The 23,192-nt window shown below is 42.9% G+C and overlaps 1 protein-coding gene across 6 annotated transcripts in view; it reads right to left on the bottom strand.

The window, feature by feature from the left end:
- DOCK9 (dedicator of cytokinesis 9) overlaps positions 1 to 23,192 on the bottom strand; it is a 287,811-nt gene that overhangs the window by 12,316 nt on the left and 252,303 nt on the right. For all 6 annotated transcript variants that reach the window (XM_068128621.2, XM_068128622.2, XM_068128618.2 and 3 more), the window contains 4 exons: positions 15,019 to 15,141; positions 14,752 to 14,865; positions 10,186 to 10,332; positions 9,806 to 10,007 (listed from right to left, as the gene is read on the bottom strand). In XM_068128621.2, the coding sequence (XP_067984722.1) occupies positions 9,806 to 10,007; positions 10,186 to 10,332; positions 14,752 to 14,865; positions 15,019 to 15,141 (586 nt within the window). The remainder of the gene's footprint in view (positions 1 to 9,805; positions 10,008 to 10,185; positions 10,333 to 14,751; positions 14,866 to 15,018; positions 15,142 to 23,192) is intronic.

Here is a 23,192-nt window from a genome sequence, read left to right on the forward strand (position 1 = left end):
TAGACAATAATTTTAAGGGATTAGGCAAGAAATTTGGGAAGTTGGACAATAATTTTGAGGAGTTAGACAAGAAAATTGGGAAGTTAGACAATAATTTTGAGGAGTTAGACAAGAAAATTGGGAAGTTAGACAATAATTTTGAGGGGTTAGACAACGGGATAAAAGAGGTGAGAAATGGGTTAATGGGGGTAGAAAACAGAATGGCCGCTCAAGAGAATCAAATGGAAGGGATGCAAGAGGGGTTAGAGGGGTTAGAAAACAGGATGGAAGGCAAATTGAGGGACATGAGGGACCAAGCGGAAAGGGAAGTTAACCAAATGGGGCAGCAGATAGAGAGGGTCAGAATGGGGGTAGAAACCAAACTGGATGCTCACAGGGAGGAAATGGAGCAGATGAGGGTGGCATCTGGGCAGGAGATGCAAGTGATGGGAGAGGAGATCAGAAGAGGTGTGAGTGAGGAGGTCGGAGGAGTGCGCGAGGAGGTGAGGCACTGTAAGGAGCGCATGGAGAAGGAGGTGAGAAAGGGGACTGTAAAATTGCAAGGGGGTATAGAGGAGTTGACGCTGGGAGTAGAACAACTGACAGTGGGACAAAAGGAGTTGGGGGACCAGGTAAAGAAGAACACAGCGGTAATAGAGGGTTTAAAATCGACACAGAAGGAGATGAAAAAGGACGTAGGGGTAATTAAAAAAGAGTGTCAGACGGTACATGAGGACCTGACGAGGAAAATGGACAAGGTGGTAGAGGTGATGGAGGTTAAAGAGCGGGAGGTGCGGGAGCACATAGAAAAAAATTAAGTGGAGTTAGAGGAAGAACTTAAAGGGGCGCACGAAGAGATGAAGGAGGTGAAACAGAAATTAGAAGAAGTGGAAGAAGGGGTGAGCGAAATTAAGAAGCGACGGAGAGAGGAAAAGAAAGAGATAAAGGAGGAAGTAAAAGAATTGGTCCAAAGTCTGTGTTCGGATCGTGATGATGTGCTCATTAACCGGATGAGGGATTCGCAGGTGATGGAGGCGAAGCGAAGAGAAAGAGGACCCGGTGTAAGTGGTGACCAATATGGTCGTGCGTATGATGCGCCAGGGGATTTAAGAAGCTTGGGGGTCGAGATGGACCCGGGTGTTCGTGAGAGGCCGTTGGTGAAGTGTGCGACAGGTCTGGTGTGCAAAAAAAGAGGTGTGCGAGAAAGTCCGACTCTGGGGTGTGTGAGGAAAAAGTGTGTGCCAAGGAGTGAGGGTGCTGGCGAGAGTGAGTCGGTCGTAGCGTGTGTGCGAGGGAGCACATGGAAGCGCGGTGTGGTAAGTGTTACAGAGGGTGTGACGGGAGAGTGTGCGCGAGAAAGGTGTGTGACGGACAGGTGCATGAGGAAAGAGTGCGCTGTCAAGAGTAAGGGTGAGTGCGCTGTCAAGAATGGAGGTGAGAGTAGTGAGAGTGACAAGGAGAGTGAGTTGGTTGTGACAGGTGAGCGAGGATGTACACCTGGGATGGAAGGATGCACACCTGGAATGGTAGAGCGTGAGTGGGAATGCACGCTGGAGTTGGTGGTGAGGCACGTGGTTGGGTGTGCGAATGAGAGCACACCTGTGATTGTCACAGAGGAGGTGACCGAGGAGGGGGCGCGAAGAGGTGTGTTGGTGAGGTGTGCGGGTGACGAATGTGTGCCAAAGTGTTCGGTGGTCAGGTGTGTGACCAAGGCTGTGAGTGGAATGAGGGTACCTGGGTGTGTAAGGAAAGGTACGAGGAGCATGGGCACGGCTGGATGTGTGAGCAAGGAACGGGCTGCGGGGTGTAAGCATGCAGGTGAAGCATCGACGTTAAACGGGTTAGCGGTTAGAGCGACTTTTAGCCGAATCGGGCCCTCGGTGCGTGCTGGGCCTCGCTTTGAACGGCCGCGTCCGTGCTCCACTAGGCGGAGCGGGCGGCTGGATAGGAAGGGTTGTCATGGCGACCACTTTTTGTTGAGGCATTCCGGCAGGTCGAGATCGGGCCATGGGATGGCTCCACGCCGAGGTGGTGCGTGGGACCTCGGCCCGGGTAAACCTCCTTCCCTGCACCGAATGCGGGACGTGCCCAGCCGCTGGCACCAAACAACCCGCATTCATGGCTTGGCTTTACGAAGCCGGGCTTTGGACAGGAATTGGCGCACCGAGAGGCATTAGTGAGTAGACTGGGTGATGAGGTTAGTGTTTTGGACCCAAAATTAGAGAAAAACTAAATTTGATGATTGGCAAGGGATTGGCAGTAGTGATTGGCAGATGATGAGTAGGATTGGCAAATTTTTGATTTGTTGAAATTTGATGTGCAAAATTGGTAGTGAGCGATGGGCCCGGTGGGTAAGGCTGGCATCCCTGCCACCCTTCCCAAGGGGGGCAAAGGAGCAATAGCTTATGGGGTGTATGGCAGTGAAAACTAGCCCGGGTGGGTTAGGTTATATTGATAGGGATCTAGCGAAGATGACATTAGGTAACGTTAAGGTTAGTTAGTGACTGATACCTGTAGTGGGGACGCAGGTAGATTAGTATGGATGATAATGACGAGGGAGCGCAATAGTTTAAAGGGACGACTGGGAAGCGCAAGTTTCAGAAGGGAGTAGTTAGCTGAGATGATGCCGTGTGTGTGAGAATTGAACAGGTGTGATTGCACAGGTGTGCAACTGGACAGGTGTGTGGAGCAGTGTATGAGTAGTGAGTGTTGTGGATCAGCGCGAATGCGCTTGGGGAGAGAAGGGTGCAGGTGGCACCAGGTGTGAGAGCACAGGTGTGCAAGTACAGGTGTGTGGAGAGAGTTGGAGTAAGTGGTACGGAGTGGTGTGCATGGTGCGAAGGTGTGGATGGGGGAAGAGTGGACCCCTTTCACGAGTACCCGGGGCGGGTAGTGTAAGTGTTAGGTAGAGGGTATAGGTAAATTGTGGTTGGATATTGGCATTTGTGGTGCGGGTGACAGAATGGTATTGTGGATGGGTGCATTAGCGTTGTGGAAATGGCTGGGCGTGTAGCCTGTTAGTGTGTGTAGTTGGTTGGGCACTCCACCACTGTGAGGATGTCGGCCAGGTGAGGCCGCAGGTGGGCTCTGGGAGCCGGTAGAGTTGTGGATGGGGCCCGAGGATCCGGAGGACGGACCCGGGTAGCCCAGTGCCAGAGAGGGCACCGAGTGGGGAGAGCGCCAGAGGGCCTTCCCCAGGTAGTTAGGTTAGGGTAAGGAGCAGGTAAGCTCGGAGGCAACTGCAGTGGTGGGGGTGTGCAGGTGGGTAGACCCACTGGGAGAGGTACACGCCACAGCCCAGAAATTGTGCGAGGGCACCGGGAGATGAATCGGGGGAGTGAGACCCCAAATTGAAAAGCACCACAGTTTGGCCAATGGGAATTGGTTTTTAGAACCCATAGTGTAAGAGGGCCAATGGTTTGGCCGGAGAAAGACCCCGGGTAGTGTAAAGCTGTTAAAGTCATTTAGGAAATAGTTAGGATTGATGAACCTGTCGCACCATACGCAGCCACTTACCTGTGGTGATGATGATGACTCCACACCTGTGTTTTCTTTGTTTGTGTTGCAGAAATGAGAATTGCTGTGAGGATTTGTGAGACGCATCACGACGTGGATGAGACATTGGGGTGATTCCATCTCTCCCTCCCTAGGAGGGACTGATGATGAATTGGTGATAGCAAATTATGATGTTGAGTTGGAGATGGCAAATTTTGATGAACGTTGAAAATGGCAAATTTGATTGGTTAGGAGGGAGAGAAGACGAATTTGGTTTATGGGAGGAACGGGGAAGACAGTAGGGATGTTTGTTGATTTGTAAAGTAGATGTTTATGGGTAGTGTTGTGTTTTGTGGATACAGTAAGGGATAAGGGAGGGGCCATGTAGGTTACCTGGTGGGGGGGGGGGGGGGGGCGTACAATAGGAACGTACCTGTCTCACCTGGTTCCCATGTGCCCCCAGTGTGCATCATCTTGTATTGCGTGCACTTTTGAGCCCTTACCACCTTACTCACTTGTCTTCTTCTTTTGTCTCCCACCGCCGAGGATCTGGCTTTGGGGTAGAGAGAGAGGAGAGAGAGGTGCTGGCTACGCAGTTGTGGGCCTGCACTTTCGCTGCTTGCTGCCTGGATCGATACACCATATGGACCGCAATGTTTGTGGCCACCCACAATGGACCGCAGTTCTTTTGCGGCCAAGCACCACCCGTGGATGGACCTATGGGTCAACGTGGCACCTATGCCATACAAGGTGAACCACTAACAGTTGGCCCCCTGACGGCCACAATAGAGAAATGGACGCGGTTGGCGCCTTTCTTTATTTTTTTTGAAAGAGGCAAGAACACCAAGTGCACCACACGAAGGCAAGACCAGCGGCAGAACATCGGCCGGCTGCGACACCACCGGTGATTTATAAACACTTTATTGGTGCACCGGATGGTGCTGACTGTGTTATGGGGTGGTGCTTTTGATGCTTGGAAGGGGTGCTCTGCACATTATTAAAGGCCATAAGGCCACAGAGCACTCGTGGGTTGGTGTATCGATGCTGGCATGCGTGCTCTCTCTATGCATAACATCTGCATGTGTTCCTCCAAAAACAGGTCCTGGATCGTAGTGTAAATATCAGCGTAGTCTTGTAAATAATGCTCCCTACCGGCTGTATGTTTAGTTTGCGAATTCTTTCCGGATTCGGTTATCCTGTGGGTGTGTTTCTGTGAGGAGAAGGGTGCAACGTCGCAGGGGGACATATTTACTCATTTGTGAATATCTGTAAAACTGTCGCACTCAGGGTAGAGTTAATAGTAGAGGGAACTACATCTGCGTGCCACACTAAAGTAGGTAAAAATTTATCGGGTCGGGACGCCCCGAGGGTAGAGAAGGGTGCAATGTTGCGAATATGGCATTTGGCCTCCATATCCGCTTGTAAATATTCCCCTATTTCCCCAATACTCCCCAACCATCCCCAATCCCCCATTCCCTAGTCCCATTGCCTGTAAATAACACTCTGTAGAACCGACCTTCCCCTTTTTCCCCCATTAAATGTCGTGCCCAGGTCCACCGCATCTCACGTAGACAACTTTCGGACATCTTGCTAGTTATTCTTAGTCTATGTCAGTTAAGGACTCGTTTCCATTAATTCTGACTCTTCGTTGCACCAGAATGTGATCGTATGGCACCAGTAGTGAGTTTAGGACCTCCCCTTACCTCCTCCCATCTTCCCCACAACAACTACAACAACAACTACAACAACAACTACAACAACAACTACAACAACAGAGGGGCGCGGCGCGGCGTGCGGGGAGTGTGCGTCCTCACTCCGGCTCGGTTAGCCGCCATTACCCATGTGCGCCGACGGGGTTACCAAGAAGGGGCTGCCTGTCGGCCCCTCGTCAAGGGCGGAGCCGGTAACCCCCCCCGCACGCACCCAATGAGAAGCAACGGGCCGATTCCATCTGGGGCGGAGCTAACGAGCTGAGGGCGTGTCACTCCCCGCCGGATATACGCAGCGACTTACCGGACGTGACGAGAGATGCGCCCCCGACTGAAGAAGACAAGTCGCGACCTTCGAGCGCTGTGACCTTCCCGCATCTTTGGACTGGACCGGGTCGATTTTGCCCCTGAGCCAAGAGTGCACCTTGAGCCATCGACTACCCGCTTTCCTTGCCATCAATCCCCGTGTGAGTCAGTTTTTGTCCCGTTTATCTGTCGTCTGTCGGGGCTAATATAAGAGTGTGTCTAAGTGCCTGCCTTTCTATGCTGTCCCTCTTGTCGTTGTAATCTGACCTTCCGCCCTAATATAACCTCCTCCGGAGGTCTTGAGAACTGAACCCTTGGTGTCGTGTCATTTTAATCCCAGCCGTTGTGTCCTTTTCCTTCATTGACCTAGCATAGCGCGACTCGGCCAAGGTTCGAGTATAATCGGGTAAACGTGCAGGCGCGGTCATACCAAACCGCTCGGTAAACCAACATCCACAACCGCGTCTGTAACAATATATATATATATATATATATATATATATATATATATATATATATATATATATATATATATATATATATATATATATATATATATATATATATATATATATATATATATATATATATATATATATATATACAGTATATATATATATATATATAATTATATATATATATATATATATATATATATATATATATATATATATATATATATATATATATATCTATAATTCCAGTAATCTCTGTATGTGTGTTTGTTTGTTTGTTTGTTTGTCTGTGACCGCTGTTTCTCGACAACCACGGGTCCAATATACTTTAAACTTGCCAGGTATATTGCTGGGGACCCGAGGATGTGCCTTTTCAAGGTTTCATATTAATCGGACAATTACTTACCGAGCTATGTCCAAAAAACGATTCAACCAATCAGAGAGCAGCGAGCTATCGCGTGTGCCGAACGTGGCGAACACACTCTGCCTCGGACGGCACATTTGAGAGCGTATTCATTTATTTCACGTTGGAAAACTATGTTGCCGTTAAACTATGTTTTAAAACTAATTAAAACTACTTTGCGATTCATCGTAACTGCGATTCGTAACTGCCGTTCGCTTTGGCTTTGCGAATGGACCAAACCATTTCATGTAAATAGAGGGGGGGTTCTGTGGTCGTTCGCTTTGGCTTTGCGAATGGACCAAACCATTTCATGTAAATAGAGGGGGGGGATATAATTTTAGATATATATATAGTACGGGCATGCCCTAGTATATATAATACCATATAAAACACAATGTGTGTGTGTGTGTGTGTGTGTGTGTGTGTGTGTGTGTGTGTGTGTGTGTGTGTGTGTGTGTGTGTGTCTGTCTGTCCCCCTTCATAAGGGTAGGCTTTAAAAGCTTTGAGTAGTGCTTTTGGAGAGATTTGAGTGGGGGGGATTTAAGGGGCAATCTTTGAACACGACTGTGTGTCCACTGGTTGAAAGACATAACAACTCTGAGGACCCAAAAGACCCCAAGGACCCAATGGACTCCAAACACCCAAAATACCCAGTAGACTGTTAGACACAAAAGACCATGAATACCTCAAGGGCCCAGAAGGCCCCAAGGATGCTGAAGACCCAAAATACCCCAACGACTGAAAAGACCCTGAAGACCCAATGGACTCCAAAGACCCAAAATACCCAGAGGATCCAAAGACAGCGAGGATCAAAAAGACCCAAACAACCCCATGGATCCAAATGACAAAGAGGACCCAAAAGACCCCAAGGCCTCTGAAGACCCCCAAGGACTCTGATGATCCAAAAATACTCCAAAGACCCAAAAGACCGAAAAGACCCAATGGACCCCAAACACCCAAAATAACCCGAAGACCCAAAGACCCTGACGACTATTAAAGACCCAAAAGACCATGAAAACCCAAAATACCCCAAAGACCCAAAATACCCCCCAATACCCTTAAAGACCCAAAAGACCCTTAAATATCCAGAAGACCCAAAATACACCAAATACTGAAAAGACCCTTCAGACCCAATGGACCCCAAAGACCCTAAGACCCAAAATTTTGGTAAGACCCAAACACCCAAAATACCCGAAGACCCAAAATACCCTGTAGACTGTTAAAGACACAAAAGACCAGGAAGAGCCAGAAGTCCCCAAGGACCCAGAAGACCCCAAGGACTCTGAAGACCCAAAATACCCTGAATAACCAAAAGACAGAAAAGTCCTTGAAGACCCAATGGACCCCAAACACCCAAAATACCACAAAGACCCAAAATACACCAAATACCATCAAAGAACCAAAATACCATGAAGATGCAAAAGATCCCACCCCCAAAACCCTTAAAGACCCAAAAGACCACAAAGACCCTTAAATATCTAGAAGACCCAAAATACCCCAAATACCCATAAGGACTTTGCAGTGAAAAGACCCCAATACCCATAAAGACCCTGAAGACCCAAAACACTGAAAAGACCCCAAGACCCTTAAAGACCACAAAGACCTAAAATACCCCAAAGACCATGAAGACCCAAAATACCTTGAAGACCCAAAGACCCTTAAATACCCAGAAGACCCTGAAGACTAAAAATACCCCAAAGACCCAGAAGACCCTTAAATACCTCAAGGACCCAAAATATCCCAAAGACCCTTAAATACCGAAAAGACACTGAAGACCCAAAAGACCCAAAATACCACAAAGACTCAAAATACATCAAAGACCCAAAAGACCACAAAGACCCCAGAGACCCAAAATATCCCAAAGACCTTAAAGACCCAAAACACCCAAAAGACCCCCAAAAAATCGAAAAGACCCAGAAGACCACCCAAAATATACAGAAGACACTAAACGACCCCACAGAACCAAACACTCCAAAACACCAAAAAGACCCCAAATGCCCTTAAAGATCCGAGGACCCAGTGGAAACCAAAGACCCAAATTACCCCAAAGATCCAAAATACCCCAAATACCGAGATGACTGAAAAGACCCGAGGACCCCAAAGATGCAGAGGACCCAAAAGACACAAATGACCTAAAATACCCCGAAGACCCAAATGAACCAGAAGATCGCAAGGATGCAAAAGAGCTTGAGCACCAAAAAGACCCAAATGAACCAGAGGACCCAAAAGACCCTGAGGACTCCGAAGACCCAAAAAGAAGAGTAATTATGTCTCTTACATTGGAATTGTAGACGGTGGCTTGCAAACCGAGCCTCAAGGTCGGTGTACGGAAGTGGTTTTTTAAAATCACAATACATACAAGGCACAGGGAGGTGACATTTGCTGAACGTGACGTGCAAAGTGCGCAGAGTAAACAAAGTACGGCTGGAAAATATCTAATAAATAAAGAAGATATAAGCACACCTGACACAAGGCCCAGGCTTCAGACTTTGACACACTCACGTGGCTGCACCGTCAAATAAACTGTTCCAACCAGTCATTTTTGACGGACTTTATACTGGTATATATATATATATATATATATATATATACTGGTATATATACTAACCCTACCCTAACTATAAATGGAGCAAACGTGGATGTCACCGAAACTGCCAAATTGATATGTGGTGGAAATAGCACCACCGTTGTTGGTAGCCAGTATTACAAATCATCTCCCTTTCCCTTATGATTATGGAGTATGATATGTTGTGATCAATAAAAATTCTTTCAAAAATGAAAAGAAATATGAAATGCACAAGACTGTGCCGCAGCACATTGCCCACCAGAGGTGGGCCGAGAAGGGCGTTCTCGCCCGGAAGGCAAGAGTTCCCGCTAGTATTTATAATGTATATATTTATGGTATTACCTCAAGTGAACAATTATTATAGCCTCATTTATGGAAATGTTTTTCAAGTCCCCCAAATAAAGCCAGAGATGTCCCTTTGCGAAGGAATATGTGGACCTACCCATTTTAAAAATCCTGGATTAACTTTGTTATAAAAGACGCTTAATACATGATGAAGACTAATAATTGTGATGAATTTGAAGTGAATGAACATGATGAAGACGACATGAATTTATGATGACATCATTGATCTAGTATGAAAACTATTAATTGTATATATTTCCAACTTCCTATATGGAAATGTTTGTGTTATTCTGTGATGGAAGTAATATGTGATGGTATCTTATTCGATTTAAAGTCCCATAAAGAAGATTAATATCTCCAAAGTAGAAGGTAAAATCTGTTTATCTTTCTGAATCAATAATATGTTGTCTTATGGAACGTATTTCTTATGCAAACTTGTGTCGATGATAAATCAAAAGTATAATAATTCAAGTAGCAAATCATCCACACAAGACAGATTCGCCACGTGCATATTACATGAACCCGTTAGGAATGCCGATTTGCTCACTCGTTAAAATGGTGCGCCGTTTGCATTGCTCTTCGACACCACCCTGCTTCTTCCCAGACAGCGTGTAAGGTGTCTCAAAAGCAAAGCGCCGCACGTTGTGGTTGCGCTCAAAGTCAGTTCGTCGATCTTTGTCTTCGATGTGCGGCGTCACATATGTAACCTGGATGTACGCCAACTTTGGGTCGAGGTCCTTGGCATTCACCTGTTCAGCATGAGGGCAGTTCTACTTAATATTTCAACAATAACTGCAGGAAAGTTATCGTATAGTAACCCCTCTCTTCCCTCCCTGCTCCCCACCCCAACTCCCACCAGCAACCCCCAAAAATGGGATTAAAAGGGAGGTTAGAAGGAATTGGACTTTTATCCACTATAATCACCACCTTGTTGGAATCTTTGATCATGTGAACATTCTCAGCACCGAACTTGTCAGAGTAGAGTTTGTGCAATCGTTGAGATATCTCTCCGAGGCCTGTAAGTTTTGGCTCCTTGTAAACGTACTCCTTTCCATCCTCCTCCTCAAAGTAACCCTACATGGGTGAAGAGATTGGATGTCAAGAACACGTACCAGACTGAGATCCATCATGTTCACTGTTACATGGTTCTAGAAAATAATAACTTGTGAAGAATCAAAGTCACAACTCAACACACCATCCTCAACTCAGCGAATCAGAAACCTGCGATAATAATCCAGCCATTGCGGCGAGTGATGGGACACCGCAGTGAAGAAACGAGTGACGGCGGGAAACAGTGATAGACAGTAGCTCACCGAAACCATTTTTATCGTCACATTGGCATATTTTGATAAACAAAAGGTGCTATAATGATCAAGTTTTATTAAAGAAACAAAAATGAATTTTAAAATATGAATGCATGAAATTCAATATTTGGTGTGACCACCTTGTTCTTGCAAAAAGGTAGACATCCGTTTTGGAATGCCTTCCTGGAAGAAATTCCATTGGGAGGTTGCTTCATTCATTCTGCAATGTTTCCCATAATGCATCTTTTGTTACGTTCGCCACCGAAGGTGGACGGAGGTTATTTCTACACCCCTGTTTGTTTGTCTGCCTGTCTGTGAGCAGGACATCTCAAATGAAACAGAAAACCAAATACTGCATTGGAATCATCAGAAGGAACGAAAAAAGAAAGTAAAGAGCAAAGATGGAGTCATCAGGAGGAACCTGGATAAGATTCGGGTTTCTTTCACAACTCATCCAAGCGCAGCCAAGTGAGCCTTCCAGGAAAAAAAAATTCTGCAAGAATTCACTTCTCCAAAGACAGACAGATAAAGAAAGAGAGAAATAAAGAAGAAGCAAGAATTAGAAAGAATAAACAGAATTATGAAAAAGTAGAAAGAAATGTGAAAGGAATAAAGATCCCTAACTCCTAGCCCAAACTCCCAGAAAGTTATGGACGAATTTGGACGAAATTTGGGGGACAGGTGTGGTGTGGGACAACGACAAATTGTTTAGATTTTGGTGAAGATCTGGATCCGGATACTAGTATTTTAAAGTGATTCTTCACCATTGAGAGATGGGGCTAAAGATGATATATAACATGATATCTCAAAACGTGATGTATAGGTTTGGACGAAACTTGTTGGACAGGTTGGGTGTGTGACGAGGACGAATTGCCTCGATTTTGGTGAAGATCCGGATACAATAATTTTTTAAGTAACATTGTCCCAAGAGAGATGGTGATGGTGACACTGACATGGATGGGACTGCAGTAAGCAAGTGCTAGGTTGGTGGAATGTATGTATGAGGGAACAAAGGGAAGAGTTTGGGTTGGTCCTGGGATGTTGAAGAAGTTTTGCGTGAACATCATTTTGAGGCAGGGAAGCTCTCTCAGCCAACTCATGTTTATCGTGGTGATGGAGCTGGTAAGCAGGAAGGGAAACATGGCAGGTATTCTGGGGAGGATGTTGTATGTGGATGATCTGGCTGTTGTGGCGGAGCTTAATGGACTTTAAAAAGGTTAATTGTGTTGCACTCTTGGGGGATGAACAAGATGGATACAGAAGGAATCTCTCAGAAGGGAAAACTGGAAATTTTGAAAGAAGGGCTTGGTGTGCGTGAGGGAGGTGGTGGTGGGGTTAACGAGGGTAGAAAAGATCATGGTTTTGGATTGGGGACAATCTGAAATGGTGGTGAACAGCAGGTCTTGAAGACATGGAGGGAAGGATGAGATTGAAGAGAGCATGGAAATTGGTTCCATATGTGGGAAAAAGATGAACAAATGAGTGGAGGTGAGCAGTGATCCTGGATTTAGGTAGTTTCACCAGAAGAGGGTTGATGGTGGACCATGTGTGCCCTGCAGAAACCTGGTGGGAGCAGAGGAAGGAAGCACGGAAAGAGCAGAGGGTGCAAGACCAGAAAGGAAGCGGTAGAAGACAGAGAGACCACCGATCTGTCTGTGATGGCGAAGTGATATAACCATCGACTCTGCTTCATCGTGAGAGATTCCAATAATCTTGAAGGCCTTGGTTTCCACGGCATCAAGCTGTACAAGATGTGAGGCAGGGGACTCAGCCCAGAGGAGAGAGCAGTACTCCATAAAGCAGTTCAAGCAAGTTCAGAACTTGAGTTTTTTTTCTCTTTATCTTTCCAGTAAATATTGCTCATCTGCTTTGCTGAGTTTCTTTGGCTTTCCAATCCATTTTCTACCTCTTGACTTATCCAGTCTCATTATGCTTTTGCATTGTTGCTTGAATGCCACATCTGGAAATACTTGTATTGCATAATATTTCTCTCTGGGAAATGTCTTCTTAGTGCAAAACTATTATTTTGAGTCCCATTAAGTTTGATATGTTGGGCATGCTGAAGGTTTATATTACCTGCAAGAGAGAAATTAAAAAACTAGTTAAAAATTTGTTGGCCCAAGACTTTTGAATTATTTAAAAAGGAAGACAAAATCAAAACAACCAAAACCAAAACATGAACAAGAAAAAGAGCAATCAGAGATTGCCAACCCTCGCCAGGAGGTATTTTCAGTGGTTTTTAAGGCTTTTGTGTTAAAACAAATATGGCGGCCGAATCACGTGATGATGACGTCATCATTATTTTTTTCCTAAACTAATTTATTCCTACATTATGCTCAAGAAATTTAATCGTGATTGGATGTAGTTTTGTACTTGTCGAATTATGACGTGATAATGGAGGCACCTATGACATCATCATTACCATATTTTATTCCCCATGGAGAGTTCTTTACAATGAGCCATGTCTCAATTTTTTCTATTCAGCACTTTTGGAGATATAGAGGTGCAAAGTTTTTCCGTTTTTCCAAGATGGCGACCGAACCACGTGACCAATGACGTCATCATCAATTTTATTTCTCTACCAGTTTATGCCGACATGGCACTCAAGAAATTGCATCTTGATTGGATGAAGTTTTGTACTTGTCGAATAATCGAATTATGACGTCATAATGGAAGCCTTGGGCCGAGAGAGTTAAAAATTGGGCACAGTCTATTCCAGGGCAAGACAAATATGTGTGTAAAGTTGGGCGATTCTACGTGCAATCGTGTAGACGTAGTACTGCGAACAAACAGACAGACAAACAGACAGACAAATCAACCGATCGACATACTTGCTGGAATCTTTTCCGGCAAGTAACAAACGGACTCAAATGCAATACCCTCTCCTCTGGCGAGGGTAATTATGGGAAGTATACAGAATGCAGGCAACAACCGTGCAATGGGACTTCTTCCAAAATTGCAGGAAAGCATTTCAAAATGGATATCTCCTGTTTTGCATGTAAAAGGTGGACACACCAAATATTGAAATTCAATTCATTATGATATTGTAAAAGGTAACGCACTTTTGTTTCTTTAATGAAATATGGCCATTTTGCACCTTTTCGTTAATAAAAGATGCCAATCTGACAATAAAATTGTTTAGTTTCAAAGTGGCCAAAAACTTTTACACAGTACAATATATCAGTCAATCCTATCTTACCGTAACCTCTCCGCTTTGCCTTTCCAATAAAAATCAAGAAAAGAGGAAATATCATGAACCAAGAAGAATCAAAATGGATACCCTTTTAGTTTTACCACATTTGTATGTACATCCAAAGTATTCTCCCAGAAAACAAGAAGATGAGTAGTATATAGGAGGACAACAAACTAAGAAGGGAGAAAAGAGTCAGAATAATGAAGAATATGGAGACGCTTCGTTTCGTTTTACAATGTTTTTTAGTTTTGCACAGTATTTACCCATCACATGACCACCAGGCATCTGGAAACCTTTTTTTTTTTAATGTCTCTTGCTGCACCCATTTGGCCAACTTGTATGGAAACACCCCAAATCATTCCATTATGAGCTTCTTTTAAGAGATAATAAGAAAACCACACAGATTTCATTTAAGACAGTCTTGTTCTGCACAAAGAAAACTCAGCAAAATACATTGAGAGAAATGCACATGACAGGTCACATGGCCATGAAGGCAAATGAAACAAAGAGAGAAACTGAACAGTCACAGCCAAATGACAACAACAAGCACACGTATAATCAAATTAAATATACTTACCGCTGCCTGCAGGCAAATATAAGGGAGGGAAGAAAAAAATGAGGGGAAATTTTTGCCATTATGATTCAAATACAACTTTGGTAGGAAGCTCGACAAGAAACCAAAGAAAGAAAAAAAAGTAAAATAAATAAAGAAAAAAATTCAACAAATATGGACTTGCAGTAATAATCTTGATTATGCTAATAAAAACAATACACTATGAGATCAGGATGTTCCAAAACAACTGGTTCATAAAAATGGAAGGGAATATGGAGAAGGATTATTGTTGGATATTAATGGACCTTAATTCCCCGGCTGTTTATGGAGAAAAAGTATAGTTGGAGGCAATAAGACCGAGTAGACCATGATTCAGAATATCAGAAAGGGGAGTTGGAGGAAAATGGTGTGAGGGGAAATAGTAAGGGGCAGAGTGATCTTACCTGTCCAAAGAACGCAACGCGAAAGAATGTCCCAAGAAGACGTTTTCCTGAATGTGTGACCTCCACGATTTTCTTGTATGCCTGGTGCAGAGTGCTATAGATCCGTGCAAGTTTCTGCCACAATTCCCAAAGGGGAGCAGAGGAAAGACAGATATTGGTTTTACAAAACAAAATCTATGAAGTGTACCCTTGCACAGGACATTCGTATTTTCCTGCTTACGTACTCGTACTAAAGGGAAACAGAACTATCAACGTGCCAGCACACACCTCATACTCCCGGCGCCTCTCGAACACTGGAATGATCAATTTGTAAATGTCGGCCATTAGTTCATAACGCTCCGCCTTCCACAGTCCGTCAGCACTTAGCTCCAGGAGCTCCACCAGCACGTCCTACCACGAGATGAGAGGAGAAAGACAAGGCAGATACAGATGTGCAAGATATAAAAAAGATTAATCAACAACAACAAACGTTTTACGCCCATTTCCCCTTTTTCAGGTGGTTTGTCGAGTGATGGCATTCCTCCATACAGATCTATCCATTGCGTCAGGTTTGTGCAAACTCAAACATTCCATATCTTCTTTGACAATTTCACTCCATGTCTTGTGACTCATGTCTTGTGTCTTCCCCTCAGCTTTCTTCCATTTAACACATGATTTATTGCTCTCTTTCAGCTTTGACACAGAATACAAGTGGCAGGTCTGAGAGGCCACGCCCCGCAGAGAACGAGATTGGTTAGGTTCGTCAAGCAGAGATGGACTACTAAGAGGTGGCACGCACTGGTTGGATCAGGCAAGGATGGCGTGGGGATGACGTGGGGATGATATATATATACAGTCACGTGAAAAAGTAAGTACACCCCATGTAAAGTTTTGACTTTTTCAACATATTTCAACATACAGCTATTTGATCTTCATTTCAACAATATTGATAGATAAAGGTGATATAATATAACAAATATCATGAAACATTTACATTTTGTAGTCCATTGTATAATTTAAATAAGCATAAATGCAAATTTCGCATGTGGAAAAAGTATGTACACCCCTACATTTATCACTACTTCAAATCCCTAAAATTAGAATCAGGTGCACCAGCTCAAGTGCAAATGACAAGAACATCGTCAGAAAGGATCTTGGAGGAACCTGTCTTATTTACACCTCAGACATTTAGTTTGGTTTGCTCTTTGTTGTTGAAGTGTGCGGCGTCACCATGCCGAGATCAAAAGAGCGCTCTGAGGCCTTCAGAAAGAAGGTTATAGATGCCTACGAGTCTTGGAAGGGATTTAAAAAGATCTCCAAACAATTTGAAATCAATCATTCGTCTGTTCGGAAGATCATCTACAAGTGGAGACGATTCCAAACAGCTGCCAACTTGTTCAGGCCAGGCCGCCCCAGCAAGTTCAGCCCGAGAGCAGACCGCAAGATGCTGAAATAAGTCTCGAAGAACCCCAGAATGTCATCACGGGACCTACAGGTAGCTCTTGCCACTGTTGATGTCAAAGTGCACGAGTCTACCATTAGAAAGAGACTGCCCAAATTTGATCTACATGGGGGGTGTGCCAGGAGTAAACCTTTGCTGTCCAGAAAGAACATCAGGGCAAGACTAAAGTTTGCCAATGAACACCTCAGCAAATACCAGCACTTCTGGAACAATGTGCTCTGGACAGATGAGTCAAAGGTAGAGCTATTTGGCCACAGTACCAGAAGACATGTTTGGCGAAAACCAAAGACAGCATTTGAAAACAAGAACCTGATACCAACTGTAAAGCATGGTGGTGGAAATATTATGGTATTATGGTTTGGGGCAGCTTTGCTGCATCAGGGCCTAGGAAGCTCACCATCATAGAATCCACTATGAATTCTTCATTGTACCAGAGGGGTGCTTGAGGATAATGAGAGGCCATCTGTCAGAAAGTTGAAGCTCAACCGAAGGTGGATCTTGCAACATGACAATGACCCTAAACATACCAGTAAATCCACCAAGGAATGGCTGAAAAGAATGAAATGGAGGGTCTGGAATGGCCAAGTCAAAGCCCGGATCTAAATCCCATCGAGATGTTGTGGGGGGATTTGAAATGAGCTGTGCATGCAAGAAACCCCTGAAACATCGCACAGCTGAAAGAATTCTGCATGGAGGAGCGGGCAAAAATTTCTCCCAGTTGATGTCAGAGACTGGGAGACAGTTATAAGAAACGCCTACTTGAAATTGTTTCTGCCAAAGGGGGCAATACTACCTATTAGAGCCAAGGGTGTACTTACTTTTTCCACATGCGAAATTTGCATTTATGTTTATTTAAATTATACAATGGACTACAAAATGTAAATGTTTAATGATATTTGCTATATTATATCACCTTTATCTATCAATATTGTTGAAATGAAGATCAAATAGCTGTATGTTGAAATATGTTGAAAAAGTCAAAACTTTACATGGGGTGTACTTACCTTTTCACGTGACTGTATATATATATATATATATATGTATGTATATATATATATATATATATATATATATATATATATATATATATATATATATATATATATATATATATATATATATATATATATATATATATATATATATATCAGTCACTATGCGATATATAAATATATATATATATATATATATTTATATATATATATATATATATATATATATATATATATATATATATATATATATATATATATATACTGTATATATATATATATATATATATATATATATATATATATATATATATATATATATATATATATATATATATATATATATATACATATATGTATATATATATATATATGTATATATATATATATATATATATTCATATATATATATTTATAAATATAATATATATATATATATATATTCATATATATATATTTATAAATATAATATATATATATATATATATATATATATATAAATATATATATATATGTATGTATATATATATATATGCCTCCCTCCACGGCCTTTCCCACCCGGGCCGGAAAGCTTCCCAGAAGCTGGTGTCGGCGCGATTCGTCTGGCACGGCCTTCGACGGGACGTCCGCGATTGGACCAGCACCTGCACAGCCTGCCAACAGGCCAAGGTACACCGACACACCCAGGCCCCGCTGGCACCTTTCACCGTGCCCGAACGACGTTTCGACCACGTCAACGTGGACCTGGTGGGCCCCCTCCCCCCATCACGGGGTTTCACACACCTGCTCACCATGGTGGACAGGACCACCAGGTGGCCGGAGGCCGTTCCCCTCGTCTCCACCACCACCGCCGACGTGGCGCAGGCTTTCATCGCCACCTGGGTCGCCCGCTTTGGCGCACCGGCTGACATCTCGTCGGACCGCGGACCGCAGTTCACCTCCGAGCTGTAACATATTCATAATGTGTATATATATTGCTGCCCGATAAACGGGCTTTTGAGAGTACCCGAGTTGATTTGACACAATAAAGAAACTCGAACGAATTCCAGCTTTTTGTCGCGTCCATTCTTTCGATTTACGTTGGAGCATAGCTCCTACAATATATCATTTCATTTTTCACAGTCGCTAACATAGTTTTAGACTCGGTTGAAAAAAAACGTGAAGAAAATCCGATGAAAGTTGCCCTTTATAGAACGAAATGAATTCTCAAAGGCCTGTAACTTCAAGTCCATTGAGATATATTTTTAGCCGTGTCGCAGACGCTGCTCATAGAGTGCACTCTGCTGTTGTTGTTCTTCTTCTTCTTGTTCTTCTTCTTCTTCTTGTTGTTCTTGCAGAGAAGACAAAACCTCAAAGCTCCACCCATTCTGGGAACCATAGCTCCACCCATTTTGGGAGAGGCTACATATAAACAAATATCCACCATTTTATTAACTCGCATAGCTTTGAGGCCTGTTTTGTAGGCCCGTGGTGTCTTCCTCTCTCACACAGTTTTATTTCAAATCAAATTCGATATATCATTTCATTTTTCACAGTCGCTAACATAGTTTTAGACTCGGTTGAAAAAAAAACGGGAAGAAAATCTGATGAAAGTTGCCCTTTATAGAAAGAAATGAATTCTCAAAGGCTTGTAACTTCAAGTCCATTGAGATTTTTTTTTTTTAAATCACGGCATGGTCAGTCATACACCGCCCGAAATAACAGACGGGAAAATGCCGAGATATATATATTTTGTTTAAATCGCGGCATGGTCAGTCATACACCGCCCGAAATAACAGATGGGAAAATGCCGAGATATATATATTTTGTTTAAATCGCGGCATGGTCAGTCGTACACCGCCCGAAATAACAGACGGGAAAATGCCGAAATATATTAAAAATTCGTCCATTTGATGACAATCGTCACGATGAAATATTTAATTTATACGTCGTCACAATAATGTGGAGAGAGGAGCGTAGCTTCGTTCACGTGTCGCCACACACGGGAAATTGCCGAGATATATATTTTTTTAATCGCGGCATGGTCAGTCATACACTGCCTGAAATAACAGACGGGAAAATGCCAAGATATATTAAAAATTCGTCGCCACACACGGGAAATTGCCGAGATATATTTTCATTTTGCACAAAAATAACATCAAGTAATCGAATCAATAGGAATGTCCTGTGCCTATAACATCGACGTTATAGGCACAGCTGCATCTTGGCATTGTGTAACATCGCCCCTGTTTTTGTTTTAATTAAAACTTTTTGTTTTTGTTTTTAAATCGCGGCATGGTCAGTCATACACCGCCTGAAATAACAGACGGGAAAATGCCGAGATATATTATAAATTCGTCCATTTGATGACAATCGTCACGATGAAATATTAAATTTATACGTCGTCACAATAATGTGGAGAGAGGAGCATAGCTTCGTTCACGTGTCGCCACACACGGGAAATTGCCGAGATATATATTTTTTAAATCGCGGCATGGTCAGTCATACACCGCCTGAAATAACAGACGGGAAAATGCCGAGATATATTAAAAATTCGTCGCCACAAACGGGAAATTGCCGAGATATATTTTCACTTTGCACAAAAATAACATCAAGTAATCGAATCAATAGGAATGTCCTGTGCCTATAACATCGACGTTATAGGCACAGCTGCATCTAGGCATTGTGTAACATCGACGCGGCTTTTGTTTTAATTAAAACTTTTTGTACTTGTTTATTTATATACATAGTCAAAGCTCATGGAAGAGCTAGAACATAGAATGGATCAGGACACCACATAACAAAAGGAACAGCAGGAGAAGGGGAAAATGTCAACAGCAGGACATAGGAAGAAAATAGACTGAGACGGACAAACAAGGGAAGTGGGAAACGATGAGGGATAGGAGAGAAAGCACACAAGGGGAACAAGATGGATACATAAGCAAAATTTTGGGAGGGTGGAGGTGCTTTAATGAGTGGACAAAAATCATGGTTTTGGATTGGGGACGATCTGAGATGGTGGTGAACAGCTGAATGACATTGAAGAGGATGTGGAAGGTGGTTCCACATGTAGGAAAAAAGAGGAACAAATACATGGAGGTGAGTAGTGGTTCTGGATTTTGGAAGTTCCATGAGGGGGTTGCTGGTGAGCCGCGTGTGTCCAGCAGATACCTGGGGAGGACAAAGCACGGAGAGGGCAGAGGGTGCAAGACCAGAAAGGAGGCGGAAGAAGCCAGAGAGATGACTGAACTGACATAGCTTCATCGCGATAGATTCCAATCATCTTGAAGGCCTTGGTTTCCACGGTGTCAACTTGAGCAAAGTGTGAGGCAGCTCAGAAGGGAGAGCAGTATTACTCCATCAAGCTGCAGATCAAAGCCTAGTAGGTGGATAGGAGCTCAGGTGTGCCAAGAAAAGACTTTGCATGGCAGAAAATGCCTAGTCAGCATCTGGCTTTGAGGCCAACTTTTTGAAATGTGGTTTGCCCAAGAGAGATCATGGTTGAGAGTGAGATCCAAGAGTTTGAGTGACTGAACTTCTCTGAGAGGGTTGTTGAGAAAGTAGATGGGAGGATTTGCAGTATGGTGCTTTTGGAGAGAGAGAGAGAGTGTATGGGATTTCTTAGGACTAAAAGACATAGAGTGTTTGACCAGTTTGTGATTTTGTCAAGGTCTGAAGAAAGGGAAGAGGCTGCTGCCTCTCTGTCAGAAAGATTAGGATTGCCATGGCAGAGCATGGAGTCATCAGCAAAGAGATAAAGAGGATTTCCCAGAGTCAGAAAGATTATTGATGAAGATTAGGAATAGGATGGGGCCTGGAAAAAAACCTTTTCAAAAACTTTCAATGCCTGCTCAATTAATTTAATTCTTAAGTAAAATGAACACAATAAAGGGTATCCGTCATCCTGAACCAAGGCATGATCTTCCCATTCTTTACAAATATCATCTTTTTCATCAAGATATATTGATTTTTATTACCTCCGCCACCAAAGGTGGATGGAGGTTATGTTTTCACCCCTGTCTGTCCGTTTGTCTGTTTGTTTGTGAACAAGACATCTCAAAAGGTTGTAGACGGATTCGGACGAAATTTGGCAGAGAGGTAGTGTATGTGACAAGGACGAAATGATGAGATTTTGATGAAGATCCGGATTCGGATCCGGCTACAAGAATGTTTTAAGTGATTCTTCACCATTGGGAGATAGGGCCAAAATCGATACGTAGCAGGATATCTCAAAAAGTGATGGACAGATTTGATCGAAACTTGGTGGAGAGGTTGGGTGTGTGACAAGGACGAATCGCTTCAATTTTGGTGAAGATCCGGATCCGGCTCATATAATTTTTTAAGTGATTCTTCACCATTGGGAGAAAGGGCAAAAACAATACAAAGCAGGATATCTCAAAAAATTGTGGACGGATGATTTTGATTAAATGTGATTATGTATTGTGATTTTCTGGTCTACTCTAGGATACAAAACATAAACTGTTCACCTGGCTCCCTACTCTACTATAGTATGCTCTCTACTATAGTATGCTCTCTACTGAGTGCCGTTCTAGTTTTCCAAAGAATTAACATTACCACATTTCTTCAATCTTTTACTTTACCATCTGCCTGGCTATTTTGAAGATGATATTCTTGCCTTCTGATGTGCTTAAGCTTTTCCCCCATTCTTCATAGACTTTGTTCTTTGCTATCACTATTTACTTCTTCACATGTTTATGATCTTCTTTATCAGGAGGATCTTTATTCTTTTCCCACTTTTTGTAAGCTACTTTCTTCTTTTTGAGCACTTCTTGGACTCTAATATATTCCTCCACAATGTTTTCTCATTCCTTTTGGAACCTGCTCGTTCTTACGCCACAAATAATTCTGGCTGTCATCATGCAAGCATTTTTCATTCAAGTCTGCATCCCATCTACACCTTTTAAAGTTACAAACTTCATCTCATTTTTCAGCTGCTCTTGAAAATTTTCACTTGTGCATCTTTATTTACTTAGAGTGAGCCCTGAGAAATGTAAATTTCAAAAATAAAGGGGAAAAAACCCCCACATTATACTTATTCGATTCAGTTTTTCATGCTCTTTCCATTGATGCAAATCTCATCGTCCACACTCACCACATTCTCGAGTTGTCAAGGTTTTTCTGGAATACTAAATCCTGGAAAAGAAACTTGACATCTTTGACCTCTCTCCCTGTTTTTTAAATATTTTTCAAAAAAACCTGAGATTTGAAGGCTTTCGATGAATCTCTAGCGGTCATTACGAGGGTTTTTGTCATATTTCCCTCAACCGCTCAGAGCTCAACGTTTTGATCACTGGATTTGAAAACCTTAAAATTCGTTTTTCTTTTTCTAAGTTGAAAAAAAACATCTAAAAACACCAGAAATTGAGAGATCTCGCAGAGTTGCTCGTTTTAACCTGTATAAGTATATACCCTACTCAAGGCAAATCCAGTTAACGAGAGGGTGCCCCGGGGGGGGGGGGGGGGGGGGAGGCTCGATACGCTAAGTAGTTATGCTTCCAAAATTTGCTGGAAGCCCTTGCTTTTCTTTTCACTTGTGATATTAAAATCGCCAACTTCCAATCGATTCTGAGTCAAACATTCTTCACTGGGTATTACGTACTTTCACATCACTAATCATCCTTTAAAAACCCCTTCCCACCGATAGATAGTCAATCTGGCTCTTTGAAATTCTACATGTAAAAGTCAAGAGTTGGTATTTTCTTTTCTTACATATTGATTTTAATTAGGTAGAGGACACGCATGTCCATCGCTTTGGCCATTTCTAATTTCGCTTCTCTTGCTCCATTCCTTTCACCATTCTAGAATCTGCCATATACACCATGACACCCATTTGCTTTCTCGCCGACATGTGTGTTCAAGTCTCCACCTATAATCACTGCTTATTTGTTATTTACTTATTACTTGAACAAAATCTTCTAGTTCATACCAAAATTATCTTCGTTCTTAACCCAGAGTTCCTTATTCCAAATTTCCTCTCCCATAATAATTTTCACTGTCATTATTCTGCG

This window comes from Myxine glutinosa, chromosome 9 (assembly GCF_964187855.1).
Source record: "Myxine glutinosa chromosome 9, kmMyxGlut1.1, whole genome shotgun sequence".
NCBI lineage: Eukaryota > Metazoa > Chordata > Myxini > Myxiniformes > Myxinidae > Myxine > Myxine glutinosa.